The sequence below is a fragment of the Bubalus kerabau genome, chromosome 3 (assembly GCF_029407905.1).
Source record: "Bubalus kerabau isolate K-KA32 ecotype Philippines breed swamp buffalo chromosome 3, PCC_UOA_SB_1v2, whole genome shotgun sequence".
In the NCBI taxonomy this organism is placed as follows: Eukaryota; Metazoa; Chordata; class Mammalia; order Artiodactyla; family Bovidae; genus Bubalus; species Bubalus kerabau.
In genome coordinates this window covers 89,847,737-89,875,319 of record NC_073626.1, presented here as the reverse complement: position 1 = coordinate 89,875,319, position 27,583 = coordinate 89,847,737, and the positions used below count along the sequence as shown (strand labels likewise).

Sequence of the window (27,583 nt, the reverse complement as noted above, 5' to 3'; positions counted from 1 at the left end):
TCTATCCTCAAGACCTCAAGGCTTGGAATCTCCAAGGTGGAACCTGTGGGTGTCAGATCCACATTCATATCCATGCCAGGAAGCCTCCCCAGCTGCCATTCATTGCGGTTCTCATGGATGCGGCTCTTGTCTGCTGAAAGTTTCTCTGGAAAATAGATGAGTGAAGATCTCCCTACATTCACACACACACTGATGGTCACTCTTCACTTGGCTATCTTTTTCAATTTGGCTGGAGAACCCTGGGACTCCTTAACCTTCACATCCTCCTCTCTCATTTTGCCTCTTTTCTCCGGGTGCCTCCAGCCGGCTGCCCTGGGGCTCTCTGGTCTTAAAGTTGTGAGAGGGGACAACAGACTCCAGGGCCCCCAGAAGCTCTGATCTATCTGGGAACATTTACCAGGAAAGAGCATCCTTCAAGCTGTCAGGGGACTCCTGTTAAACCTTAGGGAGGTCATTTCCCCCTCACTTTTTCCTGCTACAAAAGCAGAGGGGGAATAAAAAGCCTTAATAAAAAGACATCAGGGCAGCTGAGGGCTTCTCTGAAAGATGGCATGTTGATGTACCACTCCTATTGTGTGGACAAAAGAAGAAAAACCCAACAGTTCAGTAATGAGGAAGCATTTAGCAACCAAAGGCAAGTTTCACAAGAGAAAAAAAAAAGAAAGAAATCAACTAGATATAAAACCTATTAAAGACAGAATCTATTCTGGAAAGTTTCATTTTTGTTTGAAACTTGCTTTTCCAATGGAGTTAACAGTATAAGGAGCGGCTTTGATTTCAGGAGAACTAGTTAAAGCCATTACCATGGTCACAGAGAGCAGGGGTGGAGGTAAAGAATTTGCTTTAGAAAACAGATAATGAGGAGGCAGGTGTTTGTACTATAAAGTATTTCTTCTTGGTACAGCAGGAATCACCTTAAATTTCCTTAACTAATGGCCTCTACAGTGCCCTTTATGTACGCATTTCAGACGAGATCGGGTGTGTTCAGGGTGGTATGGCCGTAGACAATAAGTATGCATTTCAAAGAAGCTGATTCATGGGAGCTATTCAAGAGCAAGTCTCCAGGAGTGCTCTGCCCATCTGAGCAGCAAGGTCACCCTCAGACACTTGTATCTTGCATTGTGCTGACCTCTACCTCTCCCTGACCCTTAGCACTGCAATGTGGTACTTTTCTAATCTTGTTTTCTTGCTAAGTTCATAGTGTTTTGGACTTACTTCTTGATAATGGTGTCATTGCTTTTCACACTCTTAAGTGATGGCAGTTTGGTACTCTTGGGTTCACATTCAGGACTTAACGCTTTGTCAGCCCATTGATAGACCAGCACACACAACAAAACACCTCGGCCTTCTAGCCTGCCTTGCTGCTATTTTCTGGGCCAGAAGTTGGGCTCCAGGCTTTTGCGGGAAAGGGGAGGAGGCTGATGACAAGAGCCAGAGAGGTCTGAGTTCACGCAGCTGTCGTTTCTACTGCAAAGGTTTTGGGGCACATCATATAACTGAAGACAGAAAAGGTGAGGCACCTGTGCGGATCTAAGCAGGCAGACAGGCCTGTGAGGGTTAGAGTCACCCAGAAGAGGTCTAGAAGCCAGCTGTATAGAGTCGCCTGGAGAAGTGTTAAAATGCAGAGTCCCAGGCCATATCTGGCCTGCTGTCTTAGGACACAGGCAGTCTAACAAGCTCCCCAGGTGAAACTCACTAAAACTTAAGAACATCTCAACAAATGTGCTTTTCTCACTATTTTCTTCTCTCCTGGCTATAAGCTTCTCTCTCTCCCCTTCACTGAAAATGAAGCTGACTCCATGAATTGGTATGGAGGAAAACGCATACGAAGCAATAGACTCTGACTTCCTTTAGAGATTACTTCCTTCCTTCTTTGTCTTGCCTTTTCTGACTCAGCTGTCATTTAATGACCCATTGGGTAAGTTATTAACTAGAAATGTTTTACATGCATTTTTTCCACTTAATCCTTGACTCAACCCTTAGAAGAAAGTACTGTTGTTTTTCCCATTTTACAGATGAGGAAATAGAGACATGCAGAGCAAGTATCTTCCAAATCGTCAATGAAGTGGTGGAGCAGGATCTGAGCCCAGGGTTTGCCTGATTCAAAGCTTGTTCTCTTAGACTGTTGTATTCCTCTTCCCTGTTAGTCTTTCCTAAAACCATACCTTTCACTGACATTAATTGGTCCACCTTTCTACAATTCATCAGCCACCTTTTTGGATTGGAACACCCTTCTCTTGTATTTGGTCTTAATAAGAGACATTGGAACATACCAAACCTTTCAATAGGTATCTTTCAGTCATTGGGAAATCAAAAATTTGGAAATGTCTTTCCTGGCAAGCTACCCAGAGTATCTTTCTGGTTGTTTTCTCCTTTCCCATGTAGTATCTCTTATCACTGACAAGGAAGGCAAGCCACCCACCTTTCTCGTTGATGCTGTGAATGACGGTTTTCCCTTCATTATCTGTAGTAAGTAGGAATGTAATAAGGCATTCATTTTCTCCTTGCAGAGAACAGGAAACAGAGCTATCCTTTGAGAAATCTGCAGATAAAGAAGTCATTCATTAGGTTAAATGAGTTTCCAAAAGATGTTTTTTTTTAAAGCAAAGTAGTATTGAGTTTTATTATGCAAATAGGAATTTCCAACATTGCAGAATAGGAATAGAAAAGACAGGATTTTCCTCCACCCACTGAGGGTTTAATTTCTACTCCTGTTCCAGAAGAACAGTTCCAGGTGTGGTCAATCAGGACTGACCATCAAATGCACCCATCAGTCTGATAGGCGCACAATTCAGTGGAGTGCTGTGCTTCAAGGCAGGTACTGTATTGGGAATAGGATGGCTCAGATGACGGCAGTGAGGAAGCCATATGGTTTCTTTGGCTCAGAGTACTGGGAAGAAGCCTAGGTTACATTTCAGAGAGAGACTACACAGTTCAGACATAGTGGTATTTCTAAAGGGGTCTTTTCCACAATGTCCTAGTCAGATCGCTGGCCATGTATGCTCACAACAGTAAATGTGAATCAGTACGACTTAACAGAGATTGAAGTGCTATATAGCATGGGGACCAACAGGATAAAGGTAAATCCCAGAATAAAAGGAGACGAGGGTGCCCTGGTGGCACTGGTGGTAAAGAACTTGCCTGCCAGTCAGGAGACTTAAGAAATGTGGGTTTGATCCCTGGGTTGGGAAGATCCCCTGGAGAAGGAAATGGCAACCTACTCCAGTATTCTTGCCTGGAGGATCCCATTGACAGAGGAGCCTAGCTAGCTACAGTCCATACAGTTGCAAAGAATTGGACACGACTGAAACAATTTAACACAAATACACACATAACACCCATTGGCCTACCACTCATATAGCCCTTTTCTCAATTAAAAAAAAAAATTTGAGGTTATTCAAGAACCAGAGAATGAATGTCATTACAGAAATTGATAATACAGTAAAATGGTCAATAATGTTAATACTATGTATCAGACATTTTAGTGGTCTGGCACCTATGCCAAAATTATGTAAGATTTTTCTAATTAAAAAAAAACTTACTTAAAGTTTTCCTCTAAGTTAGAGACTTTTTAATGATACTGTTACACTTTTTTTTTTTTGTAAACCTGTAAATAGAATGACTGTTTGCTCTTATCTTAAAATTTTAAGACATATGATCCAAGTGAAAGTCGCTCAGTTGTGTCCAGCTCTTTGCGACCCCATAGACTATACAGTTTATGGAATTCTCGGGGCCAGAATACTGGAGTGGGTAGCCTTTCTCTTCTCCAGGGGATCTTCCCAACCCAGGTCTACCACATTGCAGGCGGATTCTTTACCAAGTGAGCCACAAGGGAAGCCCAAGAATACTGGAGTGGGTAGCCTATCCCTTCTCCAGTGGATCTTCCCTACCCAGGAATCCAACTAGGGGTCTCCTGCATTGCAGGCAAATTATTTACCAACTGAGCTATCAGGGGAGTCCATATGATCCAAAGTGAGTGTCTTACGATGCAATGGGTCAGAATCTAAAACTGGGATTGTCTCTGATAATCTTGGACGTAGTCTTGTTAGATCTGTAACTTTTCTCATTAGCTTCAACATAAAATTTTTTTCAATAAAACAAAATCTAGCTATATTCCTCTGACTCTAATGAAGAAAAATTAAACAATAATCTGTTTTTGGTTTCACAATGCCATAGCCATAGAAAGACAGAAATTTTTTTTGCCTTTAATTTATAAAATTAAATACCTCATGCCAAAGTCTTATAAGAAGCATGCCTGTATTATCCATAACAACTGAGACTACTAAAACATTTGAAAGTGAAAGTTGCTCAGTCATGTCCAGCTCTTTGCAACCCCAGTGGACTATACAGTTCATGGAATTCTCCAGGCCAGAATACTGGAGTGGGTAGCCTTTCCCTTCCTCAGGGTATCTTCCCAACCCAGGGGTCGAACCCAAGTCTCCCACATTGCAGGTGGATTCTTTACCAGCTGAGTCACAAGGGAAGCCCAAGAATACTGGAGTGGGTAGCCTATCCCTTCTCCAGAGGATCTTCCCCACCCAGAAATCAAACCGGATCTCCTGCATTGCAGGTGGATTCTTTACCAACTGAGCTATCAGGGAAGCCTTTAGCATTATTAATAAGATTTCAGAGGATAAATTTAAGTGAACAAACTGTTTCTGAATCCATTTGTTGCTGTTGTTTAGTCACTAAGTTGTGTCTGTTTTGCGTCCCGATGGACTGTAGCCCTCCAGGCCCCTCTGTCCATGGAATTTTCCAGGCAAGAATACTGGAGTGGGTGGCTACTTCCTTCTCAAGGGGATCTTCCCCATTTAGAGATCAAACCTGTATATCCTGCATTGGCAGGTGGATTCTTTACCACTGAGCCACCTGGGAAGCCCCTTCAAATCCATTACAAGCGTCTTATTTACATAGGAATATTATGAAATCTAATTACAAATTATTCTCATCTGGTCATTCCCAACTGTTTACCATAATCTAAATCATCTGGGAGGTTTCCCAGGCAGCACTAGTGGTAAAGAACCCACCTGCCAAAGCAGGAGACATAGGAGACACAGGTTCAATACCTGGATCCAGAAGATCCTTTGGAGGAGAGCATGGCAACCCACTCCAGTATTTTTGCCTGGAGAATCAGACACGACTCATGTGACTTAGCATGCCCACACGGAAATCACCTAGGAGTTTTGAAATGATGGATTCCAGGGACTCACCCTGGCTATTCTGATTTGAGAAGTCCGTGGACAGGAGCTTGCATATTCATGAATTGTTAATAGTATCTTTAAAGAGGTGATTCTGATGAAGAGGTTTGGGCACCTCCAGGCAACACTTGATTAGTGAAATCTGTGTTATTTCATGTGTTTGACAGCAACAACACTACATATATAATTCATACTTGGGTCATTTTCAGATGACCTCCACCATTCTCCTACCAAACTGTTCCAGTTAGCTAGGACTCATGGAATCTTATGGAATATGCTTTTTCTTGTTGGAGTGTTTTTGTCCTTCCCTTCCTGCTTTGCCATGACAGTGCACACCCGCCCTGCTCTTCTAAAACTTACTTAATGGAACATTTTATTCTCAGGTAGAAAATATGTGGACAGCTTATAATACTGCTTTCAGTAATATTAATCCTGCTTTTTTATTTCCTCTTAAATAGCTACACCGAAGCACAGGGAGGCTTAATTTACTTGGCCAGGATTTTTAAAGTTTTAATGGAACTGCTAACATGACCTTTGAGTCATGACTCCCTTCTTGCTTTAATTACTTCACCACTCCTTTTCATGACTGTTATGACTCTAGATTTTGCCTGTTTTGTAGTGTTTGGGTATTAAAATGGCATTATTGAATGTGCAGTGAAAAGGTCCAGCTTGGGCTGGAGATTTGCATAATTAGCTGCTAAGGTTTTCTTCTGTTGTTCATTAGAAATGGGCCTTTCTGTTTTACCCTCTTGTATGAGTGCTGGCAGCACTGGTTTAGAATAATAGAATGAAAATAAGATCTCAGGCAGTCCATGAAATCATACATAGAAAAGGAAGAAATGTGAGAAAGGAGGTGAAGAGGCCGGGGTCTGGGAAGGTCTAGGAAGGATGCGGAAAATATAAACTTTCTGCACCATTGACTCAAGATAACCATGTATTTGAGACCTTCCCTTTGGGGGATAGACAGTACTTCTCAGAGAAAACAGTTTCCCAGGAAGGAAAAAAAAAGGGCTCTGGGGTCAGATAAGTTTGGGAATCCCTCCTTACTCTAATTTTTCCTTTTGCCTCACCTGAAGCTTCACAATTCACATTTAGTTTAATGTACATGACAGATCTCAGTCTTACAAAGCAAACAAAAAGCTTAACTTCGCATTTGCAAAATTCATATGACTATTGGTGCTTTTGTTCGTGTGACATTTTCAGAACTAGGGTTCCATGGAACATACTTTGAGTAACAATGCTCTGAGTACATGAATGTTGGGGTAAATTCAAGACTTCTATTTCAGTAAAAAGGAATATAAAAGTTAAGCCACATGGCCTTAGAAATACTCACACAAGTCATCATAGCACATATGAGGAATAATTTATTTAGATTATGAAGTTTATGCTTACTTTACTCTTCATGTCCTTGTGAGGGGAAGGATGAGCTGGTAAAAGATCCCATGGAAGAGCAAATATGCAGTGATAATTTCAAGATGATGTGATCAATAACATGACTGGGTGAGTAATTTGAAACAGGACTTATTTAAAAGGCCCATTAGAAGATACACACGCTTGTGGCACTCGTGGTAAAAGAATCTACCTGCCAATGCAGGAGACACAAGAGACATAGTTTCGATCCCCGGATCAGGAAGATCCTTTGGAGCAGAAAATGGCAACCCACTCCAGTACTCTTGCCTGGAAAATCCCATGGACAGAGGAACCTGGCAGGCTACAGTCCATGGGGCCACAGAGTTGGATAGGACTTAGCGACTTAATAACAACAAGAACAACAACACCCCTTAGAAGAGTGACTTTTAAATTCTCAGGCTGACAAAGATATTTTTTCTTTCAAATTCATCACAATTACTGCTTTAAATGGTATTATTAAACCAATCACTTTGATTTCTGCATTAGAAATAGTTGTATTCCCCTATTTTGAAGATAATTTAGTCAATTACACCATAAGAATAATGAAACAATTTATAGGCTACTTGAGAATATAATCTTCCTCTCAAATCCAAGCATTTAGGATCATCTATACTCAGAAAAGCATTTCCCTGGTGGCTCAGATGGTAAAGAATTTGCCCATGATGTGGGAGACCCAGGTTTGATCTCTGGGTCATGAAGATTCCCTGGAGAAGGAAATGGCAACCCACTCCAGTATCCTTGCCTGGAAAATCCCATGGACAGAGGAGTTTGGCAGGCTACCATCCATGGGGTCTCAAAGAGTCAGACATGGTTGAGCAACTAACACTAACTATACTCAGAAAACTGTATGTGTACATTCCCTATTTGTGATTTATGTGTTTCCAAGGTTGATTTCTTTTCCCCCCTCAGCACATTGGATGTCCCATGCTGTTAGTTAATTTGGTTCCAGTCATTTTCAGGGCATTTTCTGCAATTTTTAGTCATTTCTTGGAAACACATGGTAAGTATACCAACTGTTTGCTGTGAAATGAAGCCAGAAGGATATGCTGAGATTGTGGACTTGTTACTAATGTGGACAGGCCACAAGCGCCATCTTACTCGGTGCTTTTACCACATCTCGTCTTCGGTATTAGTGTAAGGTACATACCATCTTGTCCAATTTATGGCTATTTGGCATATTTATCTTAAGGTACCAGAAACGTACAGGCAAGGGGTTTCATGAGCACTAATCCCACCCCTCCATATAGGGTTATTTAACTGTGCACAGTCAGAAACCTCAGTTTTAAAACAAATGTTGGTAATTTTCAATAGAAATATCACTAACATATCACTTTGGAAATGGATTAATTTCTGTATTCTAGTTTCATTATTCAAGATGCATATGCTAGATTGTCATAAATTATCATCTTGGGTATTTCACTCCACCCAAAATACACTGGAGTTGCACCTCTAAGGCGTGCAGAGCAAGGTTCCTACCTGAGCAGCAGTTCCTACCTCATGGCAGGTTTGTGATGATGGAAAAACAAATCCCCCCAGACAGTCCCTTTAGGAGGGGCAGTCATCAGTTTTGTTTTAAAGATCACAGATTATTTTTTAAATGCTTTCTCAGCTAAAATACAACCTATTTACATATCTGAGATAACCTTTTGCCATTAGAAGGAATCTGATTTTAAGTAAGTCTTTAAAAATGGCAGACAGAAGCAAGAGCAGAGTTTACTTAGCAGTTAAAGGTAACAAGGCTTCCCAGGTGGCACAGTGGTAAAGAATCTGCCTGCCAATGCAGGAGATGCAAGAGATGCAGGTTCAGTTCCTGGGTCGGGAAGTTCCCCAGGAGGAGGAAATGGCAACCCACTCCGGTATTCTCACCTAGGAAATCCCATGGCCAGAGGAGCCTGATGGGCTGCAGTCCATAGGGTCATAAAGAGTGGGACATAACTGAGGTACTAAGCAAGCACCTCCTAAAGGTAACAGGCCTTTGTTGGAGTTTGGGACTGAGGGCACAGGGGATTACTGATGACCATGTGAGGGGGCAGGGTGGGAGGGAGGTCCGTGACATGGCGGGGATATATGTTTACACACGGCTGATTCATTTCATTGTACAGTAGAAAATAACACAATATTGTAGAGCAACTGTACTTCAATTAGAAAAAAAAGATGACGATGTAATATCCATATTTGGAAAGTTGGGAGTAAAAACATTGAGGGAAGGGGAGGAAAAATGGCCACTAACCAGAAACTGCTGGATGCCTGAGTGCTGCTGTCAAGAAACCCACTACACCTCACTTCTTCCTATCGTGAAATAAGGCAGGCAGACGGCAGAGGATGATTTCAAGTTAGGGGGCTAATATTTTGCTCTTTCTTCAATTTTCCTCTTTTCTAATTCAAAAAAAATTTACAGCATTCTGGAATTCTCTCCAGCTGCATGAGTTTAGCAGAGATGAATCTGCCAACAGAGCTAAGTCAAACAGAAAAGCCAGGACTTTAAATTGCTTGTATCCCAAAGCATCAAGTCTTTAGCCTTCTGGAATGCATTTACTCTTAAAAATGAATGCGAGTGAACTAACCCCCCGGTACAAATGAGCTTGAGCTACTGAAAAGCCCTCCACAGAGTTTCCGCCTCTCTAAAACTGTGCAAAGGAAAGGAAAGCAATATAAGACAAGTAGAACCTTCTTCTTCATTGATGGTCGCACCAGCTAGTTTGCATTTGTCAACACATTCTTCTTGGGCCTGGCCATCTGCAGACAGGTAGCATTCAATGCAGCTCCTGTGAACATTATTCAATAGAGTTAATCAGTTTTGTGATGGTGTAAAAATGGATATGCAGTTGGGATATTGTTTTCATGCTGTTACTGTAATTCCAGCTATAGAAATGTCTCAGAGAGAACATTGTGTTTTGTTACTTTCAAAAAGATGGTTGGGTGATATCCAAGAGGAAACTGCTTTAGTCTGAATTCCTCTCAGTAATCAGTGCTCCCTACTCCAGTGTTCTTGCCTGGAGAATCCCAGGGACGGCGGAGGCTGGTGGGCTGCCATCTATGGGGTTGCACAGAGTCGGACATGACTGAAGCGACTTAGCAGCAGCAGCAGCAGCGAGCCAGCCTTGATAATAGCTACTATCCTCATTATCTTTAATGATCGCTTCTGATTGGTTAGATTAAAAAAAAAATTCCCCCCCCAAAAAAATCCCAATTATTTTGGTATTTAATTTAGCTATATTTTCATTAGACATTTTCCTGGGAAGGGTTTATGCTGCTAAAATAAGATTAGAGACTAGATAAAGTGTGAATTTCTTAACAGAAATGGTCTGTATTTTAACAGAATTCCAAAAATTCTCATATGTCATGAATGACTATTTCAAAGATTCACTTTTCTGTAACTCTTTTGAATGAGTTCAAACCTTGATAAGAGTATTTTCAAAAGCTGAGGATTACAGCGTGGATCCTCATTAATGCAGATTTTTAAATAAAGGATTGCTACTTATTTAAAAGTGTATTTCCAAGAACATAACCCAGGAATTAAGCTACTCTAGTGATGGCTATACAGCAAAAGTAAAACTTAGATTCTGAATTAACCTTGTGCTGAAAATCACTTTACAAACAGATAGTGTTTGGGGTAATCCAAAGCTGCAGAAGTTTTCTTACTGTGGGCATTCATCATACTGCCTCTCTCTTACTCTGGCCCAGGAAAGGTATGCTCTTCTAAGCACTGGAAACACTCCCCATTCCCACTCACGCCTTATCACATCTCAGCTGAAACCGCCCTTCCTTAGGCAAGCTTTCCTAGCTCTTATCAGTTCCCTTGCAGTGGAAGCCTCTGAATTCCTCTGCTGGAGGGTCTTAGGAGCAGCACTCGCTGTGGAGTGGGGATAGGAATCTTATCTGGAAGTTGCCTTTGCACGGCAAGCACACTGCACTTATCAAGGTTATATACTTACTTGGGGTGGTTTTGTAGGGGGCTGCTGAAGATTGTGGAAGCTTTAAAACCTCTATCTCTTTGTGTACCCCATTGATGGCTGCCCAAGCTAGCCTGGTAGCTTTATCTCCTGCCAGAGAATTCTATTGTTCCCTCTTTATCCCCTATTATGACTGTCAGCCCTGATAGCATTATAATTACTTTTTAAATGTTCTGTCTTTGCCAGTAGATGCTTAGCACCTGTGACAGCAGGAACTATAGCTGTTTCACTCTCACTATATGTCTATGACTTGACATGGTTTTGGCCTGTAAGTAGGTATTTAACACCTATTTGATAAATAAGTGCATGAAAGAATAAATAGAAGAATGGATTCACCTCAAAACTAACAAATACCAAGTGGATCACTCTACTCAATTCCTCAAATTCAAACTACTTTGGCCATTAATTTCATACCTTATAAACCAGATCTAAGATTGAAACATGTCTGATGAAACAAACAAACAAACTTCTGGTTACCAAAGGGGAAAGGGGAGAGGGTGGGGATAAATGAGGAAGTTGAAATTAACGTGCACATAGCACTATATATAAAATAAACAAGAACTTACTGTATAGTACATGGAACTATATTCAATATCTTATAATAACCTATAATGGAAGAGACTCTGAAGCTGAACACCTAAAACTAACACAATATTGTAAATCAACTATAGTTAAATAAAATTTTTTTTCAAAAGAGATTAAATCAGGTTTACAGAGAAGATAAAATAGAAAAATAATGGAAGAAATACTTTCAAATAACGTTTAATATTAAATCGTATTCAAGTAAGCCTAACTTTGGGCTTCCCAGGTGGTGTGCTAGTGGTAAAGAACCCGCCTGCAAATGCAGGTTAGACGTAAGCGACACAGGTTCGATCCCTGGTTTGGGAAGATCCCCTGGAGGAGGGCATGGCAACCCACTCCAGTATCCTTGCCTGGAAAATCCCATGGACAGAGGAGTCTGGCAGGCTGAAGTCCTTAGGGCCTCACAAAGTCGGACACGATCGAAGCAACTTAGCATGCACATACACAAGCCTAACTTTGTGCCCAGGCTTCTCTTGGCATCTGTTCAGGCACAGTGATAGGGAGATTTTGACACTTGAATAGTGAGTAAACACTGAGTGAATATTGGTAATATTGATTTTCTTTGTTCACATTGGATATGCACATGTCCCCATTGTGGGTACCAAAGTTAATGAAAATCTGAACTGCTGAAGGACGTTTGCTGTATAATACATTAAACCTGCAATGTCATAACACAGCCAGTTTGGAGATCTGCTTTTCTTGACCTCAATTTTTCATTAAGAAGTTAGCTGCCAAGCTAAGAAGAATTTTTTTTTTTTACTGGAAAAAAAAATGATTGCTTTTTGTTGTTGTTTGATAATAAAAAGAAAGAAAGTGTAATTCACAATAGCTCTGTAGAATGGCAACCAAAGAAAGTTGCCAAAGAGCATGATTGGTAAGAAAGAGGGGAGGAATTGAGAGCCAAGATCATCTTTCTGCTTCTTTGCCTTTTTGAGTCTGTAGATAGGAATGAATCAGTAAGATCAGGCTATAAACTCGATAAGAAGCTCCTCTGTTTCCCTGTAAAAAGTACTGAAAGTGAGTGTCAGTACCCCCCCCTCCCCTCCCCAGGGCACTCCTGATGTGTGGCTGGTATTGTAAGGGAGAGGCTGTCTGATGTTATCAGTGTGGGACCTCAGCTTAGCTTCCTCGATAGGCTCTCATAGAAATGTGACTTTGTGATCCTGGATAATCAGCACTGGGAGATAATGGAGAGGCTGATGTTCCAGGCTGATGATCACAGGGGCCCTTTGGGTTTGTGTGTTTTAATGGATGCTTGGGGACCAAAGCCAGCAAGAATAGTCTGAGGTCTGAGTTTATAAAATGTTGTTATAACTTTGATCATCATGAAACCTAGGGACAAAGAGACATTTTTGTAGATGGTAGATACATTACCGTTTAGAGTTGCAGGGATCGCCGCAGGTGGGACAACGTTCACAGGTGGGTCCCGAGGCTCCAGGATTCGTGCAGATGCACTTGCCGCACACACAGTCCCCTCGGCCGCTGCAGAGGATCCCGTCTTCGGAGACACAGGGGTCGGTGCTGGCGGTGCAGTTACAGTACTCGCCTGTCCAGCCGCTCCTGCACACGCACTCGCCACAGTCACACTCGCCGTTATCTGCAAAACAAAGTTCTGGCTTTCTTAGGGCTAAAACCACTTCTGGATTTTGTGGACCATCTCTTTTCTTTGCCTTTAAACACCATCAAAAAGACTGAAGGAAAAAAAGGGAAAAAAGTGAGTGCTGTGCGGGGGTGGGAAGGAGTGTAGATAGGAGTGTGTTTTGCTAATGGTGTGTATTTATTGACTTGGTCTCTTAACTGAAGATCAACTAGGTTGCCTGATGTTATATCAAATAGAATTTATGGGCTGGCTTCCCAGGTGGCACAGTGGTAAAGAATCTGCCTGCCAATACAAGAGACTCAAGAGATGAGGATTCAATCCCTGGGTTGGGAAGATCTTCTGGAGAAGAAAACTGCAACCCACTCTAGTATTCTTGCCTGGAGAATCCCATGGACTGAGGAGCCTGGTGGGCCATTGGGTCACAAACAGTCCAACACAACTGAGCACATGTGCATGAAATGAGATAATCTAGAAGCCTATAGTTAGCTACTTGATGTGTGTGTGTGTGATTATGTGTATGTATATATACAGTTGGCCCTTCATCAATCCATGGGTTGGGGCACCGCCCCCTACTCTTACGTCTCCCCTTAGTCCAAAGTCTGAGAATAACTTTTAACTTCCCCCAAACTTAATTACTAACAGCTTCTTGTTGACTGGAAACCTTACTGATAACATAAACAGTTAATCAACACATATTTTGTTTGCTACACAGGGCTTCCCTGGTAGCTCAGCTGGTAGAGAATCCGCCTGCAATACAGGAGACTCTGGTTTGATTCTTGGGTTGGGAAGATACCCTGGAGAAGGGATAGGCTACCCACTCCAGTATTCTTGGGCTTCCCTAGTAGCTCAGATGGTAAAGAATCTTCATGCAATGCAGGAGACTTGGGTTCTATCCCTGGGTTGGGAAGATCCCCTGGAGGAGGGCATGGCAACCCACTCCAGTATTCTTGCCTGGAGAATCCCCATGGACCGAGGAGCTTGGCAGGCTACAGTCCATGGGGTCGCAAAGAGTTGGACACCCCTGAGCGACTAACTGTATTTATCGATACTGTAAATTTACTAGATGAATCATCTGGCAGTACCTACATCAAAATCATCTTATAATACTATAGATATTAGGCAAATTATTAACACTAGATATCAAAAATGAAAAGATACTGTGAAAAAGAAATTCATGTTTATTTACAGATATAGCTATTTATGCATTGATAATGAATAAACAATTATATGATTACTTTATGGCAGCCCAGTGTGATTAGTATCATTGCTTCAGAGTAGCCTAACCTATACACCAATGAATGAATTGTTAAAATATTAATGGCTATAGCATTATGGACATATTCATATTACAAACATATTTCCCTTTTCTTAAAAACCACTTACCTTTAATAGTAGGCTGATATGCAGTTTCTCCAATTAGGAGAGAAGCATACTAGACAGTAATATAATGCTTTGAAAGCAAAGTTATCAAACAGTAAGAAAACTAACACATTATTAATTTTACATTAAATATCACTTACTTTATGCCTGTGTAAGAATAGAGCAATATCTATATACACTTTATGCATTCACAACATATGTAAATTTTCTTTTTTGGTATCTCTGTCTGGCTATATCTGGAGACTTTCCTGATAGCTCAGAGGGTAAAGCGTCTGTCTGCAATGCAGGAGACCCGGGTTCGATCCCTGGGTCGGGAAGACCCCCTGGAAAAGGAAATGGCAACCCACTCCAGTACTATTGCCTGGAAAATCCCACGGACGGAGGAGCCTGGTAAGCTACAGTCCATGAGGTCACAAAGAGGCTACATAGTTCATCTGTGAATATTTTCAAATTGTTGCAAATCTCTAAAAATATGTCCAATATATTTATTGAAAAAATCTGCATATAAGTGGACTCGTGCACTTCAAACCTGTGTTGTTCAAGGATCAACTGTGTGCATGTGTTTATATATTATTTTTCTCCCAGCAATAGAGATAAGAAGCTATGAGTCCTGAGAAGTGTCTGTGAGCTTGGAGAGGAAAGGGGATGAAATTCAAGGCATGAGATGCCCAGGGAAGAGGGGGAGGGAGAGAGAGGATGAAATTCTTCAAATGACCAGACTGGGCTGCTAGCTGGATGGGGCATCTTTTTACTGCCCTCGAATGGAAGTTACTCTTGTGGTGCCTTATCCCCAACGCCTGGCATAGAAAGTTTTTAATTTTTAAGTGAATAGATTGTTCTGAAGGAGAGGGGGAAGAGAAGCTTAGGATAGGGAAGACAATAAGTTCATTTTTGGTTCTGTGGAGTTTGAAAGACCTGTGGGTGGTTGGATACATATATACAGCCCTGAAGTTTGGGGTTTGTAATCCACCAGGGATAAATGGCAGTTGAAGCTGATGGGGATGAGATTATCTGGGGCAAGCAGATTAGAGTGAGTAAGTCCCTGGAGAGTATCAACATTTATAATGTAACCAGACATCCTCATAGAAGAGCGAGAGAGGTAAGAAGGGCTCCTGAAGAGCTGGCCAGAGGAGTGTATGAACTACTGCTGCTGCTGTTAAGTCACGTCAGTCGTGTCCGACTTTGTGCGACGACCCCATAGATGGCAGCCCACCAGGTTCCTCCATCCCTGGGATTCTCCAGGCAAGAATACTGGAGTGGGTTGCCATTTCCTTCTCCAGTGCATGAAAGTGAAAAGTGAAAAGTGAAAGTGAAGTCGCTCAGTCGTGTCCGACTCTTCTCGACCCCATGGACTGTAGCCTACCAGGCTCCTCCATCCATGGGATTTCCCAGGCAAGAGTACTGGAGCATGAACTACTACAAAATGGTAAATAAAGTGTTTCAGGTAATGGGCCCGTGTGTTCTTGCATAGTATTTTTTGTTGCGTATCCTGCCCAAGATCCTAAACTGGCATTTGATGATCCAAACAAGCAACTCTTACTTGCAAATTCTGTAACATACTTTTCTTCAGAAAAAGAAGTGTGCCCCAGTTATTGCCTCTCAAGTTTTGCTCCTTGGCAACATTCCAAAGACACATGGGCGTGGTGGTGGCGCATGAGTACATAGCGTGTGAGTGCACGGACATAGACGCTGGTAGCACAGGTCTGGATCCTGGCTCTGGTACTTCTGGTCTGGGCAGAGTTGGGGAAGTTACTCAACCCCTCTGTGCCTCCGTTTCCTCATTGGTAAGGAGGCATTATTAATAGCATTACTGCATAGGACTGTTATGAAGATTTCCTAAGATAATACATAACAGTGTTTAGAACAGTGCCTGGCCCATAAATAAGCAGTGTGCGCTGTGCTGTGCTGTGCTAAGTCACTTCAGTGGTGTCCAACTCTCTGTGACCCACTGGACTGCAGCCTGGCAGGTTCCTCTGTCCACGGGATTCTCCAGGCAAGAACACTGGAGTGGGTTGCCATGCCCTCCTTCAGGGGATCCTCCCAACCCAGGGATTGAACCCACATCTCTCACGTTTGCTGCACTGGCAGTTGGGTTCTTTACCACTAGTGCCACCTGGGAAACACAAGCAGTACATAAACGTAAGTTATTATGGTTCCTAAATACTATCCAGTAGGAAGAATTTGACAGCAAAATTATCCAGCAGTATTAAAACTCCTGTAATTATACTGAAAACCAAACAGATGTGAAAAAAATCCCAAGTGAGGCAGGTTTCCATTTTTTGGAGATGCTGCCATATTCATTGCAAAAAGAAGGATTCTGATTTTTCTCTTGTAAACTTTGGTCCAGTAGGTGGTTACTTTTCTGTCTTCATGATATGGCCTTAAGAGACATGGAATAAGTAATCCCAGAACAAATGATAAACCACAAGGATTTTGAAGCCAGATTCTGACTGCTCCTGGTATGTTTGTGTGTGTATGTGTGTGTACACATATGTAGGGAGAGAGACAAAATGACATACACTTTTCTAATGAAAGATGAGTTGAAATTTATCTGGATCCATGACATTAATACTGCATTTCATAACCTATTTAATTCATAATTGAACTAATTAATTTAAAGCTAAGAATAGTTGGTTGATTTAGGCCAAAACCATTCATTTACTCTTTATATGTAAACTATCATCTAAACTTCAATGGCTTTTTGTTTATTTCTTATCAAAGGGGGAAACTTACTTTCATGATACGGAGAGATTTCTATATTACAGTTTATTCTGAAAAATACATATAGTGTATAAATATTGTCAAATGAAATGAGCATTTTGAAAGGCTTTGAGAATGCCCAAGTATATCACTCCATTACTTGGCAGACATTTTAGAAAACCCTTCTAAGAGCTCCTTGCAGAATTTAGAAACTCTCCATTCTTTGGGACTTCAGAACCATTAACTGAGTCCCAAAAGTTGTTAATTGATATCCACAAACAACTACTTATCTAAGGTACCTGTTCATACAACGATAGCTTTATAATGACTTCATGTAGAAACAAGATGATAATCAAAGATCAAGGAAAAATTATTAGGCTCTTTTGATACAGATAGATCTTTCTGGAATGCCATTGACTGATAACTAAGAGCACAATGGTAGGAAGTTTTTTCTATAATGCTGTTTGTCCAGTTTCTTAGAATCAAAATTTTAAAGACTAATGGAATTTGGGCAAGGGAAAAAAAAAATCAGTGGAGCCTTATATCTTACAGATGGATGGAAGAAGGTGCACGGGAAGAACATCACGATAATAGCCCTTTGGAAAAGCAACACGTTGCAGAGTCTACTTGAGAAGTGGGGGCTTCCCAGCTGGCTCTAGTGGTAAAGAACCCAGCTGCTAATGCAGAAGACTAGGAGATGTAGACCCAATCCCTGGGTTGGAAAGATCCCCTAGAGGAGGAAATGGCAATTCAGTCCAGCATTCTTATCTGGAGAATCCCATGGACAGAGGAGCCTGCTGGGCTACAGTCCATGGGATTGCAAAGAGTCAGACATGACTGAAGCAACTTAGCATGCACACGCACACATGAGAAGCGAGGCTGTAGTATAGTCAGGCTGCTTTGGAAACAACAGCATCAAGAGCACGTGTGTTCACAGGCCAGGGTCAGTTTTACCCCCACACTAAGCACAATGCCACGCACGCAGTACATATTCCATTACTCTTTCTTGAATTTAGAGCTAAGAATAGTTAGGTGATTAAGGCCAAAACTATTCATTTACTTTTGTACCTTTTTGTACTTGATTATACTTTTAAAAGAGAAAGTTACAGAGTGACATCATTTGAGATGTTACTAAACACAAAATTGCTTTTGAGAAGCAGTCATGGTTGAGGATGGGGGAGTACTCCAATAGATGAAGGAAAAGGGCATTGGTAAAGTTTTCTGAGTCCAATTGCAGAAATAATTGTATTTTCTATATAGAATTTATTTAGTGATCACTGTATCTGATACAAAAAGAGGCAGTATTGTCTGACTGTCTGAACTACAAATGGACAGATCAAATTGACTCTTTGAATTTATATCTGTCTGCACGCATGACATAAAATGAAATGAAAGACCATCAAACACTGGGACGAACTGTGTTGTTGAACACAATCCAGGATTTCTACAGCCTATCTCTTTGACTTCAGATTTAAAGGGTAAAATATAGGTGGGGTCAGTATTGCTGTTATACTGTATTTGATTACATTTCAGATTTTTTTTTTAAAGGCAATTTCAAACCTCTTGAGCACATATTTTATTAAAGATTTCTATTAGAACTGCAATCTAAGGTTCTGCTGAATAGATTCTTTCTGAGATGTGGTGATGGTCTCTGGCTTCAGGCTGTGTTCTGTCTGTATCTTGTGAAAAGAGGACCAATGTGGGTTTGGAAACACACCCATTAGATAAGGAAAAACACCTTTGAATGAAAGGGGCGAGAAATGTGTCTCAGTCTGGACAGACCCTAAACTTTCCACTCTCCAAGGGGAAAGAAAGAAGGCAGCCTCAGAGGAATCTGTTGCAGTAGCAGAAGCCAAGAAATGAAACGGAGGTGCACTTCTAAGGGTATCAGATGGTTTTCAAAGAGCTTGGGATTCTCTGAGGCTTCTTTTCTCGGGCCTTTTCTTCTGAAAATCAGTCTCTTTTATATGTTCCTGACACTGTGGTTGAAAAACATAACTTGCTTGGTTTTCTCTAAAGGTAAAGGCTTTCTGTTTTGAAAAGCTATCTGCTCATACACTGTGGGGAAAAAAAAAAAGATCTGAGGGCTTAAATTCAGCAGTCAGTTACTGTTTAAATTGTAACACAAATCTGTATCATTTAAAAGTATATAAACACATTTGTAATTCTTGTCTGACTAGACTGTACTTAACTATATATGTGTATCTCTCAATGATTTTATCATAGTCATTTAATAGGTAATATATTCTTAAACTGCAGTGATTTCACATCTAGAAAGGATACTAGAATGTAAATTTTTCTGCTATTTAGTTTTTCTCAATCTCAAAAAATTCAAGCAATTTTTTATTTTTACCCTTTCCATAGCCTTCTTCACATATGTCCTTATTCATCTTATTATGCATGCCTGCGTGCCAAGCTGCTTCAGTCGTGTCCAACTCTTTGCAACCCTATGGACTGTAGCCCACCAGGCTTCTCTGTTCATGGGATTCTCCAGGCAAGAATACTGGAGTGGATTGCCATGCGTTCCTCCAGGGGCTCTTCCCAACCCAGGGATTGAACCTGTGTCTCTTATGTCTCCTGCATTGGCAGGCAGGCTCTTTACCACTAGCACCACCTGGGAAGTCCCAATGAGCTTATTATACCCAGTGTCTAACCTAGTATATCACATAACACGTGTGTGGTGTGAACAAAGGTCCTGAAAGACCATTTAGTACTTCTGTGTCCCTTGTCCTTTGCTGTGTGTCCCTTAAGCAGCTTGGCTTCTTATCTTCCCAAAGTAATAGGCATTTAAGAGTTGGGTCACGTACAAGGAGCCTGAACTAGAAGGGCCTGGAAGATAATGGAATTTGATTACATGCAGTTTTGTGGCATCTGAGTACTAACCAAAAAGAACCAATCTTTTAGCCCCAGGGAAATAATAATAGAGATGTAAGTTCAGTTCGCAGAGATCTCACCCCTAGGGAATGTCAGAGCCAGAAAAAAATAACTGAAGATCAGTCTAAAGGTGAACACATTCAGTTGATCAGCAAACATTCATTGAGCACCTAGTAAGTCCAGGCGGCTGTGGCAGGGACCAAGGATGCAAAGCTCCTCCTTGACACCTGCACGGTCTCCCAGGAAGGTGGATTTGGACATAGCCTACCTCCACAGAGCAGCCCCTTGTGTCTCACGCAGGAGAAGTTGTCACACTGGCAGTAAGGCCCGTAAATGTTTCCGTAGGGGGACAGGTGGCAGACACACTGGCCGCAGTAGCAGTCGCCTCTCCCACTGCACGAGGGGAGCTCTGGGGCCTCTTTGCAGGACTCGGTGCTCAGCGTGTCCTCCCCGCACTCGCAGTGGTGACCCATGTGGCCGGGGTTGCAGGCACACACCCCGCACTGGAAGGAACCATTGCCCTTGTTGCACTTGGAGCTGTTCACCTCCACTTCTTTCTGGCAGTCACAGCTACATTCCGGGCTGACGAGGATTTCCAAAGCATCCCCCAGCCCCACGGGCTTTAGGATAATGTGCCTGCTCCTTCTCTCACAGTTTGGTAAACTCACAGTCACGTTGAATGAAGCCTGGAAAAGAAAATACTAATTATCTTCTTCTAATCGCCAAAATGATCTCCCCTCGTGGCTCAGTGGCAAAGAATCTGCCTGCTAATGCAAGAGATGTGGGCTCAATCCCTGGGTCAGGAAGATCCCCTGGAGAAAGAAATGGCAACCCACTCCAGTATTCTTGCCAGGCAAGCCCATGGACAGAGGAACCTGGTGGGCTACAGTCCACGGGGTCACAAAAGAGTCACATATGACTTAGTGACTAAACAGCAAGAGCAACAAGCCATCAAAATGCACTGGAGTATACAGAGCCCATGGGGATCAGCTTTCCCGAAAGCATTTATTAGGAAATCTTTGAAAATCGCTTTTGAAATTCTTGAAAGGAAAAGTCCAGCTTTAGTGCACTAAGGTAACTTCTGACAGATCATCTGAATGACTTTTCAGATGATCTATTGATCTCTACTTACTGTGTCTCCCACCTTCATGTGAGAGCATTTCTTTTGGTGTGGAAAGGGGATCCCAGTGTTACAGATGGCTGTGAATGACAGGTTTAGTCCTTCCGTGTCTCCTAACACTTCCAGCTCCACCTCAGACCGCAATTCCTTTAGATGAGACAAAGAGTTGAACAAGATCACAACCAAAAAATAGAGCCCGAAGAGAAGAATCTGTGATCATGTTCATTAAACAACAAATGAATAAAATTAAATTTGGTCTAAAAGAAATTTACCAGATCACCAATCAAGCAAGAAAGCAAGTAATACATACACACACACAAGCATATTTTATCAAATCTAAGATGCCATCTATTACAAGATTCACCATTATTTTATGACAAATAAACTATGACAAAATACTTCGAGATTGTTCAGCCCTACATATGAATTAAACCTGTCAGTTCATCATTGATTTAAAAATTATTTTATTCATCTTGAGGGTTTAGCAAATTTCTCTAGTCCTGAATTGCAAGGACTGGATATAGTCCAGTCTTATGAATTATAGTCCAAGCATGGCATATAAAAGGCAAATCTTTTGCTTATATCTCAGTAGCAAAATATAACGATATTTGGCAAATCTAATACAGTTATGTAAAGTTTAAAAATAAAATAAAATTAAAAAAACAAAAAACAAAAAACAATAGCTTCCTTTACCTGTCTCCTAAGTATCATCATTTTTTAGGTCCCATAAAGCAGCTGGTTTTTACTCTGAAAGGAATACAGATCATTCCTCCAACAATGAATACTTGCTTTGCTGATATCAGTATTTGCTCCCCTGTTATTCTGTTTTGGTACATTTCCACATAGATAATACCTTTTCAATATTAAATCATAGTGAACACTTGGAAGATATTTTAAAATTGTGATTGTCCTCAACACTTATAGTACCAACAGGGCACATAATGAATTGAAGTGGCAACAACACATTCAATTACTGCCCAGTTATACATGTGCAGGCAGTGAACACTACATCGCGACTTTCATTCTACTGAAGCATCGGTAAGATATGACTAATCAAAATGCATCCTAGTGTTAGAGATGCTAAAATGTGAGAGAAAATGTGCCTTGAAATCAATACGAATTTATAGAGTCCCTTTTGTACATTTAGTATAGAGCCAGTTCTGGGGGAATGAGTATAAGATAGGATTTCTGCCATCAAGATGATCATCTTGCTGAAAAAAATAAGATGCAATCAAGTGAAGCAGTTAGCATATAGTGTCAGTCAGTGTAGCATTAAATTAGGACAAAAAGAAAATGTGTAATACATAAGGGTTTGGGAGACTTCAGAAAAGAGTATAGTCAGTGAAGGCTAAAGTATTAGAAGACTGGACCTTAATGGCTGTTGGATTTAGATTGCTGGAGGGGATGACAATGGTATTTCAGGTGAGGGGGCCAGAAAAGAGAAAACTCTGTGTCAGGAGTGGTTCAGAATGGAGACAAGAGGGGCTCAGCCCAAGCTGTCTGGGGAGATACCCCAGCTGTCTGGGGAGATACCCGACCACAGAAAGCCCTGTAGTTTGGAGAGATGAGTTAAGACCTGTGGGAAGCATTTCCTGAAGCTTTTAAACAGGGGCCTGATTTACTGAAAATACCACTGCAGGGAGGCTGTCTGGAAGGTGTGTGCAGGACAGGCTAGAGGAGAGGATAGGAAAATTTGAATCAAGGAAGCTGGCATGTGGCTGCATTCACCCCTGCCTGAGGCATGATGAGGAATGGAATTGTTGATACAAAGGTAAAGGAGAGGACTAGATAAAAGTTAAAGGATTCCTCTTTCTTTTGTAAAAGAGAAGTCTGTATTTGGGGGACAAAACTAAATTATTTTTTAAAAACAGAATAAAAACAAATTGTAAAATATTACGAATTAAGTCATACCTCCTCTAAAAGGATGAGTTTCTATGCACATTCCATTGATAGAATTTTAAAGGCATATTCAGATTCAAACTTTCCTGAGGTATAATTTGTCAACTGCATGTTAAGAGGACCCCGCCTTCCTTGTAATTCTAAGTTGCTTACTGTAAATTCTAAGTCACTCCTCTTCCCTGCTTTGTTATTTGTTCCACATGATCACTCCTTCCACTGACTGACACAGGCCGACTTTTTAAGAATGTAGTCTTTGTCAGAGATTAAAGTGTCATTTCTCAGCCCTAAAGATTATTCACATCATGTCTTAAGATTTCAAATTCTGCCAATTTAGCATTAAAATGAACCCTGCAAATCTGTTTTATCTTAGCTAGTTACATTTCCAATTTATTCACTCAGAAAATACTAATTGAGTGGCCACTATGTACTGGACACTGTTCTATAAAACCTCTAAAATAGCCAAGCCCTTGTCTGAGTTTATACTCCAGTGTGGGAGGACAGAAAGGAAACCACACAATATATGAGAAAATTATGTAGCGCCGGAAGGTAATAAATGCTACAGGAAAAAGTTAGGGTGGGATAATGAAGATTAAGAGAGTGTGCGCAGGGGGTATAGGCTGTGATCTTTTAAAAGTGGTCAGGGTGGGATTTGTTAAGAAGGTGATGTTTCAAGAAAGTGAGAGAAAATTAGCCATGCATATTTATGTGAGAAAATGTGTTTCAGGAAGAGGGTGCAGCCAGTGTGAAGGCGCAAAGACAGGATGATGTCTGGAAGCAGAACAGCAAGGAGGGCAGTTACTGTACTAGAGCAGAGAGTTAGAGTTAACAGAGGTGAGTTCAGAGGTAATGGGTGGAGGGGACCAGACCTGGTAGGGTACTCATGGAATGTTATAAAGACTTCAACTTTTACTCTACGTAAATGAGAAAACAATTGGGGTTACCTATAGAAGGGTGATGATAACCTGCCTGCCAGTGCAGGAGATGTAAGAGAGGCAAGTTTGATCCCTGAGTCAGAAAGATCCCCTGGAGAAGGATGTGGCAACCCACTCCAGTGTTCTTGCCTGGAGAATTCCATGGACAGAGGAGCCTGGTGAGTCCATGGGGTCACACAGAGTCAGACACACAACTGAAGCGACTTGGCACGCATGCAGGCATGCACAGAGAAAAGTGATAGGAGTTAATATTTTTAATGAAAATTCTAGCTGTTTTGTTGAAAGCAGGATGCAGGAAAACAGAAGTGGAAACAGGACATAGCATTTAGGAAATTTTGCAATAATTCAGGTGACTGAGGAGGATGGCTGCAACCAGGATGACAGAGATTGGACCAAATTCTAAATAAATCTGAGGGTAGAGTCCACAAGATTTCCTGATGGATTAAATGTAAAGTGTAAGAGAAAGAGAGGAGTCAGGATCATTTCAAGAATTTTGTCTCTAGCAATGTGAAGAATGGAATTACCATTAGTTGAGGAGGAGAAAACTATTGGTGAAGTGTGTTTGGGAAAGTCCAGCTTATTCTGCTGAATAACCTGGACTAACATATCAACTGACTCCTGACTCTGTGTGACCCCATAGATGGAAGCCCACCAGGCTCCCCCATCCCTGGAATTCTCCAGGCAAGAACACTGGAGTGGGTTGCCATTGCCTTCTCCAATGCATGAAAGTGAAAAGTGAAAGTGAAGTCACTCAGTCGTGTCCGACTCTTAGTGACCCCATGGACTGCAGCCCACAGGCTCCTCGGTCCATGGGACTCTCCAGGCAAGAGTACTGGAGTGGGGTGCCATTGCCTTCTCCGAACTGACTCCTAGATACCTCCATTTGGATATTTAATAGAAACATATCCTGGTTTCCAGGCAGCATGGAGGGCCTGCTTGAGGACCGTGATCATGAATTTAAAGTGAGACCAGGTAGCATGATTGTATGTTTTTCCCACTTCCATTCAGCTGTGCAGGGTGACTGGATTTCACCAGGACTACAGTTGGCCAAAAACCTCAAAAGAGCAATAAGGTTCAGGGAAGTTGAGAGTATACCTAAGGAGTGGCCAGAATGATTGAATTTAAACTGGAGAACCAGGTGAGAGAAGACATAGGGGGATGAGGAACTGTACAGAGAAGATATGGTCAATTAATCAGAGATCCTAGTGGGGCTGGAAAATACATTAGGGGAATTAGCAAGAATAAGGTGAAAAGATTAGAAATGGTGAGTGGACAATTGATTGCACACAATTGATATTCAGTTCAGTTCAGTCGCTCAGTCGTGTCCGACTCTTTGTGACCCCATGAATCGCAGCACGCCAGGCCTCCCTGTCCATCACCAACTCCCGGAGTCCACTCAGACTCACGTCCATTGAGTCAGTGATGCCATCCAGCCATCTCATCCTCTGTCGTCCCCTTTTCCTCCTGCCCCCAATCCTTCCCAGCAGCAGAGTCTTTTCCAATGAGTCAACTCTTCACATGAGGTGGCCAAAGTACTGCAGTTTCAGCTTTAGCATCATTCCTTCCAAAGAAATCCCAGGGCTGATCTCCTTCAGAATGGACTGGTTGGATCTCCTTGCAGTCCAAGGGACTCTCAACAGTCTTCTCCAACACCACAGTTCAAAAGCATCAATTCTTCGGCACTCAGCTTTCTTCACAGTCCAACTCTCACATCCATACATGACCACTGGAAAAACCATAGACTTGACTAGATGGACCTTTGTTGGCAAAGTAATATCTCTGCTTTTGAATATGCTATCTAGGTTGGTCATAACTTTCCTTCCCAGGAGTGTCTTTCAATTTCATGGCTGTAGTCACCATCTGCAGTGATTTTGGAGCCCCCAAAAATAAAATCTGACACTGTTTCCACTGTTTCCCCATCTATTTCCCATGAAGTGATGGGACCAGATGCCATGATCTTCGTTTTCTGAATATTGAGCTTTAAGACAACTTTTTCATTCTCCTCTTTCACTTTCATCAAGAGGCTTTTGAGTTCCTCTTCACTTTCTGCCATAAGGGTGGTGTCATCTGCATATCTGAGGTTATTGAGATTTCTCCCGGCAATCTTGATTCCAGCTTGTGCTTCTTCCAGCCCAGTGTTTCTCATGATGTACTCTGCATATAAGTTAAATAAGCAGGGTGACAATATACAGTCTTGATGTACTCTTTTTCCTATTTGGAACCAGTCTGTTGTTCCATGTCCAGTTCTAGGTGTTTATCGGCAAAGATAAGGTTTAAGGTATGACAAAAGAGTGAAGATTTGAAGAAGTAATTAAGTGGGAAGGGAACAAGGTCATTTCAGAATCAGAGTTCAAGAAACTGAGAGCCCAGGATATGGGAAGGACCATATATATATACGGGCTGAAATCATCAAAAGATAAGATAGGAGTAGCACTGGAGATAGAGGCACAGTGAACTAAATGAGAAATGAGGGATATACCCTGGAAGTCTGTAGATTACAGCAGTTAGGGGTAGTGAGTAACATAATCTAACCAAAATGAAGGAAATCTCAGCATTGATATAATACATCCTATTGCAGATTTCACCAGGAATATTTTAATATGAATTTGCCAAAGTAAGGAGATAAATATATGTCTGTAGGTTTCATCTTTTCATTCACTCATTTATTCAGCATCTACTATGAGCTAGACAAAACAAAACAAGTCACTTCTCTTCCAGAACTTAAATGCCAACCGGGGCGCTTACCCCTGGGAGTATTAATATTTCAACAGTTTTATTACGTGATTAGAGAAGGAAAGAGAGTAATAAATGATGGCCAGATGAATACACATCTGGTATTTAAGGTTTGTTTTATTATTTTTTTTAATGTCCGTGTAAAATACTGAGCTGAAGTTTATAGTCGCTAATTATAAACACAAATTGTTTGCCCCTGCCCCACTACAAGTTAGAAGTGTTTTGTGTTTTCTCTCAGTATGGTCTCTTTCCTTCTCTCTCTTTTTCTAGGTTGGGAAGAAATCCAGTCCATGGGTCCCCATGTTTTAAAGTCCTTTTCATTTCAGTTCGGTTCAGTTGCTCAGTCATGTCCTTTTTGGATACGTTTAAAAATTACACAATAGAAAAACAAGGTGGACTAGTGCCAAGATTTGCTGCATGCCTCGTAGTGACTCATCGAGTTTCAACCATAACTCCAGAGCAAGAGTGTTTGATTTAAGAATAATAGACACTTCATAATTTTGAGACACTAAAATAAAGACACAAGATTCACTTCAAATGTTTGATGTCTTGATTTCAACTACTGTGTAAGTTATGTGACTGGGGACATAAAGTGAGACAAACTCTGCAGAGCAAGTAGGGGCCCGGACAGGGTGGGTCAGATGGGAAGGGAAATATTTTTGACAATTCACTGTTTTATAATTTGCTTACCTCCTGTGAAGATGCTAGTAGCCAGCATTTTTGAGAGTCCTGAATTAAAGAAAATTGAGCATGTTCTAACAGTGAAGATTTGCCACGTGATTTTATTTGAGTCTACACATTAACACTTTACTGCTTGAGAGGGAGAAAGGTTTTTATAGTATTTTGTTGACAAGCTTTCCTGTCTGGAAGAATTGCAAGCATGAACTAACATGGTGATTAATTTTTGATGTGAGCTAATAAAACTGAAGTTTCTGAGGATATGAATTAAAAACACCCTCATCTCATAACTTTAATGAACCATCTGTGTTTTATTCTTTGAGAACATGTCTTTGAGAAAAAATACCTTGCTTTTCCCTGTTAGAGTCTCAAAATTGGTGGGGTGAAGTAAAAAAAAACTGGGGTGGGGAGTTTCTTAAAATATGTTGCTCTTCCTCCCCTTAAAGTTATCCTAAGACATTTGTGAAAGGAATCTAGACACACCTATTTTAAAAAAACCTTCCAGATGATTCTGAAATGTCAGG

The 27,583-nt window shown here is 41.3% G+C and overlaps 1 protein-coding gene and 1 long non-coding RNA gene across 6 annotated transcripts in view; one reads left to right on the top strand and one right to left on the bottom strand.

The window, feature by feature from the left end:
• ITGB6 (integrin subunit beta 6) overlaps nucleotides 1-27,583 on the bottom strand; it is a 149,622-nt gene that overhangs the window by 11,980 nt on the left and 110,059 nt on the right. For all 5 annotated transcript variants that reach the window (XM_055572441.1, XM_055572440.1, XM_055572443.1 and 2 more), the window contains 5 exons: nucleotides 20,830-20,964; nucleotides 19,966-20,383; nucleotides 12,518-12,740; nucleotides 9,276-9,373; nucleotides 2,423-2,542 (listed from right to left, as the gene is read on the bottom strand). In XM_055572441.1, the coding sequence (XP_055428416.1) occupies nucleotides 2,423-2,542; nucleotides 9,276-9,373; nucleotides 12,518-12,740; nucleotides 19,966-20,383; nucleotides 20,830-20,964 (994 nt within the window). The remainder of the gene's footprint in view (nucleotides 1-2,422; nucleotides 2,543-9,275; nucleotides 9,374-12,517; nucleotides 12,741-19,965; nucleotides 20,384-20,829; nucleotides 20,965-27,583) is intronic.
• LOC129646385 (uncharacterized) lies at nucleotides 388-27,063 on the top strand. The gene is made up of 5 exons (XR_008711897.1): nucleotides 388-1,164; nucleotides 1,761-1,918; nucleotides 16,471-16,582; nucleotides 17,376-17,484; nucleotides 26,652-27,063. It is a non-coding gene; the product is annotated as an uncharacterized LOC129646385 (long non-coding RNA).